At 40.7% G+C, this 13,114-nt stretch overlaps 1 protein-coding gene across 1 annotated transcript in view; it reads right to left on the bottom strand.

Annotated features, from left to right (window-relative positions):
* Positions 1-10,513, bottom strand: part of CLVS1 (clavesin 1) — a 162,643-nt gene extending 152,130 nt beyond the window's left edge. The window contains exon 1 of the mRNA XM_037058611.1: positions 10,016-10,513. Within this exon, the coding sequence (XP_036914506.1) occupies positions 10,016-10,470 (455 nt within the window). The 5' untranslated portion in view covers positions 10,471-10,513. The remainder of the gene's footprint in view (positions 1-10,015) is intronic.
* Between the last annotated feature and the right edge of the window lie 2,601 nt (positions 10,514-13,114).

The raw sequence follows: 13,114 nt of genomic DNA, 5'->3' as shown, positions 1-13,114 counted from the left end.
GAGGGAGAATCATTTTACTTAAGCAGAAGATGTTCTTTGGATCAGGAAACTGATGGCAATTCTTAAGGTTTTATATGGCAAAACGTATGACAGAGAGACTGGTCCAACTTTATTGGGGAGACATTAAACTTTCCTGAGCAAGGGTTTTCTAATAAAATTGGAGGAATCAGAGATCATACAGCACAGGCCTCAACAGGAGACCCAAACATAACCAGGTGTCATGGAGAAGGAGAGAGAGATGCTCAGGATTAAACCATCAGCCAGCCCTATGATTTCGTCCTGATTAAATGCCCTCTATTTAAGATAAGGATAATAATATGCCCTCCAAAAATTGTGAGGATTAAGCAACACGGAACATGGTACAAAGAGATGCCCAATGCCTGGTGGCATTACTAGTATCAATATTCTCTCATCCACAAAGACACTCAATGTTATTTGTGGGAATGCCATACTTGAAATTAAATCAGGAGACACTTCATGGGGAGTGCTGGAGATAGGGAAGAAATAGAGGCAAAGAGAAGATAAAAATGATGAGAAACAGAAACCGAATATACAAAGAAAAAACACATCACTTTTAAACCTTCACAACAAAATTTACCCTGTCTTTATTTTCCTGTCTGATGTTACGTTTTGCAGTATACTCGCAATAACTTCCATAGCTTTATAGTAAACAGCTCCTGAACGTGATTTACAACCTTAGCGAAGTGCAGGCATTTCATCACTCCCCGCAGCTGTTTAAGGTTCTGGAGAGCACCCTTAGGAATGATTAACTGGGAACCATATTTAAAGGGCAGGAGAGCTGGTAGATGGTTACAACAATGACGTTCTAGGCTCAGGGACTTGGTGAAGTGGGTGGGGGGAGCAGAAATTTCCTTCTGTGTTCCACAATATCTCCTCCTTGTAAAGGGATCAAAGATGCTTCCTGGCTCATAGAGAACTAAGGAAAGCAGCCAATAGTCTAAAAAAGCTACAAATCATACAGAAAAAGACCCCATAGCTTGCAATGCACTCTTCTAAGAAGTCAGCGGCGCTCATGAGAAACTCTAACAGTGAACTCAGCATACCTGATTAAAAACTGCCCTTCTCTATGCCCCCTTTCACTGACCCTGGTCTTTCACAGAGTAGACACAGGTCATGTCCTCACCGTAGCCCAAATTCAAGTGGAGTCATTGAGCAAGTGCAGGATTGGCTGCTGTCTCTGGGCCATGCCCTGAGAAGGAGGAAGTTATTCTTAGACTGCTAGATTTCTAGCCATTAGAAGAGACTTTTTTATCTACAAGGTAATAAGTGCCATATCTTTTAAATTCCTGGGTTGTAAGTGTGAACTTGGGAGGAGCAGCTGGCCTGGAAAGATAGGCTGTCAATAACAGCTTGCTCTCCTGGTTGTACAGTCCCCTCTCACCAGGAATTCTCCCTGCCTTTGTAACAGTACTGCAGAGCCACGTGATCTCTGATATCTTCCTGAGAGCCATCCAGTCGAGCGGGGACACGCATGCTGTTTTATCTCAAAGCAGAGGCCCCACAGCTCCCTCTTCCATTCCATCCGTTTGGGAGATGGCTTCTAACACACAAGTTTCCAAGGACCTGAGCTCCACCAGAGGGGATGTTGGCAGTGGCAGAAAGCTGCTGAGCCAGGACTAAGTGGCATTAGATTGTGAGTGCTGAAGAATGTCTGATAAGGAGTTTTTGTGGAGGAAAAAGGGGGTTTAAAAGAACTATTTGAAGAGCTGTTTGGTTAACCCACATGACCAGCCCTCATCCAGTGGGGTGGGGAAGCAACATAAAATATTCTAACTTCGTTCCCTCATCAGCATGCAGAGCACATGACAGAGTTATATTCTATTTTATATAAGATCTTTCAACTGAATGAGAAATCATATCTTGGGCATCTTAGAAAGGATGAGGTATAAGTGGGAAAACCACCTAAATTATGGAAGAAAAGAAATGAATGCTTGCGTGTCAGACTTCTTCCCTATCTAGGATCAGTTAATACTCCCGGCTCTACAAAGTACGTAGGATTATTACCAGACAAGGAGGACACCAAGGGTTAGAGGAGGTGTAGAACTTGCCAAGGTCACAGAGCTAGTAAGCTGCACAGCTGGATATCTGCTTGCCAACTGAAAGTCTGCCTGTGAACAGATTTTAGTACAAAGAATGAGGCAAAAATGACAGATTCCATCACTATCTGAAGTCAGGCTCATGTTAAGACCACTTTTTGCAATGTATTCTCAGCAACATCCAGATTCTCTTGGGGGGGGGGGGACCAGAAATTTTAATATTCAAAGTTGTTGTCACTATTATTATTGTCAAATCATTAGGGCAGCGGCAGGATAGGATTCTCAACATTTGAGTGGCCCAGGTTCTGTGACATCAGAGGATGTAGTTACAGAATTTGCCTTTTGAGCTGAGATCCTTCTAGTGTCTTTTGAGATGACGAGTGAGTGGTGGAGGCTTGCTTACTGAAACCTCACTTACAGCCTGCCTGAATGTCTGATTTAGCGGCCTCAAAATTTGGCAAATGAGTTCTAGTAATGAGCTGGGCAGCATGGCATGTTAACTGTGGAATTGGGTCCATGATCCAGTGCATTTCAACCACTTACCAGCTGTGTGACCTTGAATAGGTTAATTAACTTCTCTGAACATCAATTTCATCATCTGCAAAATATGGATAAATTTTTTTAAAAGATTTTATTTATTTATTTATCTTTAGAGGGGAAGGAGAGAGGGAGAGAAACATCAATGTATGGTTGCCTTTCGTGTGTCCCCTGCTGGAAGTTGGCCTGCAGGGAACTGGCCTGCAACCCAGGCATGTGCCCTGACTGGGAATCGAACCGCGATCCTCTGGTTCGCAGGCCCGCGCTCAATCCACTGAGCTACACCAGCCAGGGCCTAAATATGGATATTAATAGTGCCTGTGTAAGAGCATTACTGCCTGCCGTGTGGTAAGCACTTGGTAAGCACTCAATGTTTATTTCAGGACTTGTAATAACTGTCCTTCAGTTTGTTTTCACTCATTCCTAAACTCCTAACAACTGGAAAACTGATCCAGAACAATTCTGGGAATATTTCTGTAGGAAGAGCAGACAGCTAGATGTTTCCTTAAACCTCTGTCAATAGGCTTCGGGACTTTGGAGGGCAGAGGGGTTACCTCATGGTGCTGGTAAGAAGCATAACATCCACCTGGCTTATCCCATCTCCTTTTGCTTCCCCGATATTTGAGCATGAATGCACTAAGAATTTGTCCCCTTTCCTATCACAAGTTCTTATACTGAAGACAGTCAACTGAAGGAGGCACATACCCCCTGCTACTTGTGAAAAGCTCTTTCATGCTCTTGCAAAAGTCAAAGGTGAACCTTCTCCAAGGCCTGATTTATAGTTTGAAGAGTATATCCTATCTATGGCCTCGCTGTTTTAATTAGAAGAAAGAACCTATGCCATGCCATCTTCCATTGCCAGATCACACCACAGAGCTGCCAGGGCACTTGCCACATCAGCCTTTGGAGGCTGACACAGGTCAGCAGTAACCAGTGATGTTTGAAGGAGCTGCTATCTCCAGCACATCCATCAAATAAATTGCTGCATAGCGTGAGGGGACAGGAAACAGCTGAAGGCCATCCCAGGAAAAAATGCTCCTTCACAACAGAGTCCAGGTTGTTTTCTACATTATACAATAAGCATAGCAGTGTCCTTGCTTTCAGAATTGTGAAGGCAAGAAAGTCAAGTACCCTAATAGCATTCATCTTCCAGTCCTTTCATGCCTGGAAGCACTGGGGAGGACTGGTATGAGATGCCAGTCTGGAATGATGAGCCCAGATGAGGAATGTGGCCTATGGACCTTCAGAAGCTCACAGAGTGAGAAGGCTGTAGCCATTCAGTACGTTTAGCAAGTGCATGAAGAAACAGATGAGGCTTGGATTGGTCCCACTAAAGAATAACAAGTTCTGTTTATTGGTCGGTGCTTCATTCACTTTTTCCTTTGCTCATACTGAAGCTGCCAGTCCCTCTCCACTTCCTTTTTCCCTACTCATATTGAGACAAGACAGGCCTTTGACATTGACACTCCAGAATCATCTCAACTTGATGTGCACTAGCTTGTAATCTCATTCTTCACTGCCTGAGCCCCACTAGAATGTCTTTAGTGTTTACACAGGGCCTTCCTGTGCCTCTTGGCTAAAAGTGGGAGCTGAGGGAAGGCATGAGAAACCTGAAAGTTAGATGCTGGGACCAATTTGCCACTTAGCAATGTAGCAATGATTTCGATTTTGATTGTAAAAGGCTTTAGGAACTCCGAGTTCAGTGCAGGAATGAGACTGTGTCTGGGGCTTTGTGAAAAAGCAGTCTTTACAGTCAGACAGCTAGGAAAGAGTCCTGCCTCTGTTCTATATCTCCTATACACAACATAGATCCTTGTGGGAGTATGGTAGGAATGCTATATGTGTGTGTCTATATATACATACATACATATATGTGTGTATATATACACATACATATATAAACACTTGGTACAAAGACACATAACAAAGTGTAGTTATTGACACTGGTGTTAGGACCTTTCTAGACTCTCTCCACCAAGGGTTCTTAAAGTATGTTTCAGTTCCTCTAAGAACCTTGGAAGTACAAAGGTGGTCTTTTAGGTTGTCACAATGTCTGGCGGAGGGGATAAACACTCCACAACATTCAATACAATCTTACACATTAACAATTGAGCATCTCCAAATGTCAACTGCACTCCTTTTGAGAATCACAGCCCCTGAACTTCAGATCCTCTCTACTGTCTCATTGTACTCGTCCACCACCAAGAAATCTACTTACAGACTTTCAGAAGCTCCACAGCTATGTTGAAATATCTAATCACTCAGCGACTGAACAATTGGCTCCAGAAGTGTTTGAAATGAGCTTGAAATTGGAAGCTTTCAATCTCAACCCATGTTTTTACATTGATGTATCATATATTTTCTCAATTAGAAAGTATCTTCTCTTCCTTGAACCTCTTCTTCATCATCTGTCACTTAGTGATACTAAAACTCCCAAATGGGCCCTGGCTGCTATATTTCAGTTGGTTGGAGCATTGTCCCATAAACTGAGAGGCTGTGAATTTTATTCCCAGTTGGGGCAAATGCCCAGGTTGTGGTCTCAGTCCCCAGTCTGGTCAGGGTACATTCAATCAATATTTCTCTGCCTTTCTCTCTCTCTCCCTCCCTTTCTTTCTCCCTAAAAAAATTTTTTAATCAATAAGCATGTCCTCAGGTGAGGATAAAAAAATAAGAACTCCCTAATGGTTATGACAATTCAACCAGAAAATATACATGGAAATATCTGGAAACCATATATCCTATGTAGCTGTACAGTATGTGGATCTATGGTATATGTGCTATAATATAATTGCCTAGGAGCAAACTTAGGGCTCTTTCTTCCTTTGAGAAATCTGATTGGCCTAAGCAGTGCTGTGCTCAGCTATACTGGAGCATGAAGCACAAGAAAAAAATCAATAATTCTTATCCTACCTACTTAAAATTTTTGATACATTGTTCACAGAAAATTTTTAGCATTAATTTGATTTAAAACATTGTATGACAATATTATTTACCTTGACTCCTGAGTATTTTGGTGGCCTGTTAAATTTTGCACCTTAGGCAAATGCCCTATTCCCTCACCCTTGTCCTAGCCCCAGGTCTGAAGTTTTGATTCATGCTTCTTAATCTCCAATCCAGCTGGTTGTGCTTTAATCCAAACATTTCATCCCTCGTTATGTATGGTGGGGAAAGACCTACTATTGGATTAATTGCCTTCTTAGAGTAATGCCCTATACTTGACTGTAGTAACCAAGTTGTTCATCAGCCTTTTCTCTCTATTAAATCACTTTAACTTAGCTCTTCCTTAGAATTCCTCACCTTCCTTACAGAGCTAACTTTTCAACTAATTTTTAACTTGGCTATTGATTTCTGAGCTTTTCATTGGGATAAACAAACAATACACTGACAAAAACATCCAGTGTAATTTTATATATTGTGATTTTCAATGCATTACTAATTGTGTTTTCCTCGCTTAAGTAGTTGGAGACCAGCCGGTCTACACATAGCACTAACGTATGCTATTGTGGTCCAGTGTTGGGGCTTTTATTATCTGAGCCCCTAATACCTTTCTTATATTTTGAGAATATAATAGGCATAATAAGCAGAGGCCCTAAGACCAGGTGATTTCTCAGAGATACAACCGAGCTGCCATAGAGAACATTGGAACATGGCGGCTTGGAGTCTCAGTTGCATTTTTCATACTTCCAGGTAGAAAAAAGTTGGTTATGGCATCAAATCCTGCCACTCTCAGAAAGTACATCTTGTGACCTAGTATCATACGTATTTGCCTGATTTGAATATTTTTAAAGAAATACCTGACATTTAATGAACACCAACTAGTGACAATTAGCCTATCATCATCATCCCACTTTATAGGAGAGAAACTGAGGGTAGGAAGAATTTAAGCAACTTGCTCAGAATCACATGGCTGGTTGGGAGGCAGCCGATTTGAAGCCTACCATCTGGCTTCAGAGTTAGCGATTTTAATCACTATTCAATTCTGCCTCTTGGATACCAGCAAGTAGGGCAATTCAGGTTAATCCTTGCAACAGCTCCACATGCCAGGTGTTATACCCATTTCCACTTGATGAAATTGAGACTCCAGAAAGTAAAATAACTTGACCAAAATTACCTCTTTTTTTAACTGACGGAAATCCATGAAACACATGCTCACTTTTTTCTTTCCACATGAAGACTATTCCTGGGCAAATCAAGCTATATGCAACTCAGAAAGAAATAGATTTCATTTTATGTCAGATATTAAGGCACAAATTGTGAATTCTTGCCAATGCTGATATGAATTTAGGTGAGAAAGATCAGAGGGCTCATTGAGTAATAGTTTCCCCTAAGATCTCCATCGTATTCCAAGCTGGTGATCCAACATGTAATCTCTGCTGACCCTGAAAGCTTCATTTATGAATAAATATGTGGGTGCTGATTTAATCTAATTCATTTCAGGTTAGCCTGGCAGCCTGAGAACACACAGAAGTCACACAGTTCTCTGCCATGGCCCAGTTTCGGGAGGCCAGCTTGGTATCCGGAGCACTCCAGCATCTCACTTGGCACACCTCACCCAGGCAGACGGAGCCCTGCCCGTGCCTCTGGAGGATCCCGCTTCCCAGCCCTCACCATTCTGTGCTTTTGTTCATGGTTTCTGGATCCAGAGGAATGAGATTTGCATAGTTTTAATAAATATTAATAACCATTTTAATCTCAGTAAACCTTTTGTATGAGACATTTAAATCACTTCTCAATCATCGCAGGCTCCCAACAACAGTGTAGACGTCATTTGGCAAAGCTGTGCCAACATCATCAGGCCTTTTGGGCCCCATTTGGGCTGGATCAGTATATCAGGGAACATGTTTGGGAAGAAAACAAACACACACTTCAGACAGGTGTGCAGGCAGATCACTTCCATTTTCAAACATTGTACTCTTGTCTATATTTTTAATAATTACCACCTATGCCCTATTATTTTTGTAGTAGGATGTTTTATAATATTAATGATAATAGCAGAAGCTAATATCTATTAAGTGTCTACCATGCTATGTTCCTAAATGCATTGTTTCATTCAATCTTTCCAATTACATTATTAGGTACACATCATTATCACTCCCACCTCACAAATGACACAATGGAGCCTCAGAGAGATTTCTTGTCCAAGGTCACATAACCAGAGAATCACATGATGGTATATCTACATGCTTAATGAAGTTTGTTTGCTCTTAATAATCAATGGCTGTCCACAGCACAGGTGTATCATTCACTTTTTTGTTAAAACCAAAATATTTAGAACAAATAATATTGTCCAGTTAGAAAAATAATGACTCAGGTAGACCTAGCCTTGGGAATGGGAATGGTGAGAGAAAGGAAAAGAAAGAAATTGCTTCAAAATGCCTAGTGGATTAGGAGCCTGTAAAGTGAATTTTATAATACCTTTCTATTCATAGCATCAAGCTAAATGAGCTTCACATTCATGAGCCATTAGAGCTGGAAATCTTGGGAATTACCTAGCTCAAGCTTTTTATTTTATAGTTGAGGAAATTGAAGAGTAAAGAAGTAAAGTAACTGACCCAAGGTTATCATAATCATAAACATTTGGATTATTCCTTCAGATATTGCTTCCTCTTACTATTACTATTTGTTATTATTATACTTCTTAAAGTATTTTGAGATACATACACAGGCCAAACACTGATACAAATAAGATATTTTGCTATGACTTATTTCTCTATGTGTAAGTCACTATAGACTGGCATTCTATGCATCATCTGTCTTAGCAGATGGGAATTCTAAAACACTTACGATTAAACACAGTTGAAGTCAGCATGACTATTCACCAGAATCATCAGAAATTTCCTGTTCTCAAAACCAAATGATAATGTGCCATTCTCAAAAGTACAGCTATTCCCTTTAGTTTAAGGCTGATGTCCTGTGTTGACAATCTGTGTGTCTCAGTGGCATTCTCCCATGGTAGGTGGGAGTTAGTAGTTTATGTGTTTGCACCATTGCTGGACAGTGGGCTTCACCATGAATTTTTGGGGGGCAGGAACTTTGTGCTTTCATCATTGTCTTCAGCGCCTAATACAAGCCCTGGTGCCAAGTCTATACTCAATAACTGCTTGTGGAAGTGACTGTTATGCAAAGTTCTTGATGGGTGAAACAATACATATAAAGGCTTAGTATGTATTACCTATGATAATAGTGGTCCATACATTTCCATTGTAAATACTTTAATAGCAACATGAACAGAGTAAGTGCACTTAACTATAAAGGGTTAGGGTGGGGGAGATGAAAACTACCTTCCTGAAGAACCATAAAGATGGATATGAATCAGATTGTGTCCAGGATGGTTGGAATTGAGATGAGAAGTGGCTGGTTTCTTTTTTAGGTGTCTGATGGGACAAGCCCAAAGGCTTGGAGCTATGTAAAAGCCTTAGCCATTCAAGATAAGGCTTGAACTTCCAGCCAACTGGACCAAACAGAGGATGGGAAGAGGGTGAAGAGGAGATATAGCAGGTGAGTCATAAAGGGCCCTTCATTACTTTGAAGAATTTTGATTAAAAGAGTAATGTGACAGAATTTTGTAAGTGTCACTCTGGCTACCATGTAGATAAGAATGGCTCAGAAGACACTAGACCAGAGCAGAAACACCAGTTAGAAAATTACTGTAGTAATGCAAGTGACCAATGATAAGAACCTAAACTAGGGCAGCAGCAATGGGAGCAAAAAAAAAAAAAAGAGGTTTGAGTTTTTTAAGAGAAGGGTAGGACTTGGCCATTAACTTGGATGTGAGAAGCAAAGTCAAGGAGCAGCCCAAAATGACACCCAGATTCCTGACTCAGGAGACCGGACGTATGGAAGAGCAGGTATAGCAGGGGAGATGACACACGTAGTTAGAGACGTGTTGAGTTCGTGGTTGTTTGTAGGAAGAAAGTTCTAGCACTCAGAAGAAATATGGTATTTTAAAGTCATGACGAAGATCCAAGAAATTATTTTATGTCTTGAAAACACTTGATTTAGAGCTGTCTCCTGAATTTACCTTCATTATGATGGTTAAAGATGAGAACACTAAAGACAGAATATATGGTTCTTCTGCAAGATCAGCTTTCAATTTTATTAAAATAAATGACTCACTTGGATGAAGAGACTGATGACGTCTAAGGTGTCTTACAATTCTAAAACAATGATTTTGTTGTTCCAGAAAACAGCCATGAATCTGGAATTACCTTTAGATGATAGTGAACTTGTGGCCTTGAAATGTCTTTTGTTGGTATGTGGAATCTGTATATGTATACATATATGTATATATGTGTATGTATATATGTGTGTGTATATATATACACACAAAAGTCCACTATCTCTAAAGCCATACCACCCCAAAGTGCAGTGGCTATGCTTATGAAAAAGAAAAACCAAATAAAGACACTATCTACATTTACCTACTCTGGTCCCAATTGGCTGCAAACAGCAGGAGAATCTTCCTGCCGTAGTGGTCGCGGTTTTCCAGCACTCCGGGGAACCCATCGATGAGAGCTCTCTTAATGCCAGGGTCATCGGCCTTGAAGTTTTTAAACATGTCCAAGTTTAGCTGGCGGTACTGGAAGTACTGGGCCAGGAGTCTAAAGGCATCTGTCTGGTGAAACTTCCTGGCTCGGAGAAATCTCAGGATGAAGGCATCATCTGTACGTAAAAATCCAATGTCAGGCCTGGTGATGATCATGTCCCTGACTTGCTGAATATCCTGATGTAAAACATCTGGGTTTTCATTCAGTTCCAGACGAGCTTTCTCAATAGTCTCTGGACTGAGTCCAGCCTGTAAATGGGTCATCTTGGCCAAATCTCTTTTCCAAGTGTTTAATTTCTGATATTTGGGAAGAAAAGAAACTGGTCCCATTCACGTGATGGTCTGCTGAAACCCAGGCCCACTCAACAGTTGTTTTACTACAATGCCAACACCAAAACAGACAAATCAAGGGTCTTCTTTCTGTTCCTGAAAAGCAGTAGGACATCCAGGTCCTATGTGGTGGTAGTCCGCCAAAAGGGAAGCAAGACCGAGGCCATTGCTACTGAAAAACAAGAGAAACAGAACAGAAATGATACAAAGAAAGTCTGGGCAAATTAATTGGATCTGAGAGTAGAAAAGCAGCATATTATTCTTCAGCCCTAATTAGATTAGATGTCCAAAGAATAAAAAATAAATTATCTTTACAGGGGTATATTTAGCATAATTTTATTGACAACTGAATTCATAACATGCAAGTATTTCAAATATGTTTAGGGATTTTCCAGTTGCTTTGACTAGTTAACATAATAGTATATTTGCATTTTAAATATAAATGTTTAAACTCAGGCATCTCTTTGACCTGACCTGAAAGTTTCAAAAATCAGAAAACATAAATAAACTTGGAGGCTTGTATTTTTCCCTAGCATTCTTAAGTCAACCATATCTGCAATGAAAGGCAGTATATTGAGGACAAAATCTTGATATTAAGGGAAGGAAATGAAATAGTAATGGAAAATAGTGCAATGAACTATTTACAGAATTGGAAAAAACTTCAAAATCCATCTAGTTCAATGAACACCTAATGTGTTAAAATTCCATCTCAGCCTCACCATACATACCCCTTGAAAAAGTTTCTTTCTTTGGTGTCTTTCAATTCATCCCTACACCCACTGCAATCTGTCTTTGACTGCTCTTACCAACTAATGATGAGGATAATCAAATAATTTCTTAGAAATTTAGGCTTTAGGGAGACATAGATAATAATAATGCTGGAATAACAGGTATAAACTGGGACAGTCCCAAGAAAATCAGACAGATGGTCACCCTACTAGTGAATGATCTTTCTATTGCTGCATCCAATAGACAAACAAATTATAGTGCCTATTATGGGTGACCTCTATCCAAATTTGATACTGATGACTTCATCCTTATCAAAACTCTCCCATCTTCCTATACTTGTCGTCACTTCATAGACCTTGACTTTTCTCTTAGCTTTCTGTCCTTTCCTGCTCAGTCATCTCATTCTGTGCTCACCACTTCAATGGGGAGCCTCTTCCAGGCTCCTGCCCCAGCATTTGACTATTCTACCTGGGTAGCTTCAGTCCACTGCTCTCTCCTGGTTTTCAGGCTACATATTCAACTGCCTACTTAATACCTCCACTTAGATGCCCCGACACCATGAACTCAGTAACTTCAAAACTGAACTAATCATACTTCTTCATTCCGAGTTTGCACACCCCCACCTCTGTTTCTTAGTGACTGACTTCATCTTTTGTAGTTTCCCACGCTAGAAACCTGGGACTCAGCTACTGTTCCACCCTCCTCCTTACCACCCACTTCCAGACAATCACTTCTATAATATTTCTCAAACCTACCCAATTTTTCCATCCATTTTCACTGCCTTTGTTTGACCACATTCCCCCTCACCTGTTCAGGACAGCAAAGTTCTTCCTGTGGTGCCCTTAATGTCAGCCTTGCTTTTTTCCAGTCTATTTTCTGTATTACAATTGAAATCTGCTCATGTCACTCCTTGAGTGACATCAGTCAATAGCTATCAGTGGTCCTAGGATAAAGTATAAAGCTATGTAACATGGTTTCTAAGATCCTTCATCATCTGGTCCCTATCTGTCATCATCTGTCCATGCAGCACACTGAGGCACTGCAGTTTCTTCTTGTTTCTGTGGTCCTTGGCAAAGATGCTCTCTGTGCTTACACTGGCCACTTATTAATCCCTCTTTGCCCTTCAGGAGTCATCTTGGAGATTATTTTCTCCAGGAAATGCTTATTTATCTGCAGAGGTCATGAATAGCTCTGAAGCAGCTTCCACACTTTATTGCCTTTTTCCTCTCTCTTTCTTTACTCTGTATTCCTTGCAGAGAAGAGCTAGGTCTCACTCATCTGTGTATCCTCAATACAGTGCCTGGTATAAAGAAATTTATCCTCATGAGCAGATTGACTTTGTTGTGTTCACCTCCTATTCTCAGTGCCTAGAACAGTGCCCATCACAAAGTGGGTGCTCAGTAAATATATATATATAATAATTGAATAAAGTGCTCAAAATGCTGTTTCAGTGAGTAAGGGGTTTCCGCTTCTTTATGGGTACATTTGGACCCAGTGAGGGCATTGCAGTTGATTTTTATTTCTTCTCTCATTTACAAAGTATTTCCCCCTGGGAGAACTAAGCCTAGGCACATTGAATTTTGGATCATCACCCCTTGAATCAGGAAAGGTGATGGTCAGATTCCCAAGCCATGGTACACTATGCTTAGAGCACAAGGAATAGTGCTAGCTCTACCCTACAGAAGATTTAAAGCTGCTGGGAGTTACTTTCCTTACAGTTCAGGGAGCTCAACAATGTTTTTGAGATAAATTACTATGGGTTCAAGGGGAGAGTTGAGGTTGCATTTTTCATGGCCCACTTCCACACATAGCTGTGCCTCCAATCTATAATATCTGAAATAAATTTGCTTCAATCTATATCTTTATTCTGTGCTCAGCATACAGTGGAAGCTTCTGGGGAGATTATCCAAGCCAG

The sequence above is a fragment of the Sturnira hondurensis genome, unplaced genomic scaffold (genome assembly GCF_014824575.4).
Source record: "Sturnira hondurensis isolate 20B ecotype Veracruz unplaced genomic scaffold, ASM1482457v3 Scaffold0010128, whole genome shotgun sequence".
Classification (NCBI taxonomy): Eukaryota; Metazoa; Chordata; class Mammalia; order Chiroptera; family Phyllostomidae; genus Sturnira; species Sturnira hondurensis.
Note: the sequence above shows the minus strand (reverse complement) of the source record. Positions and strands in the feature narration are given on the sequence as shown.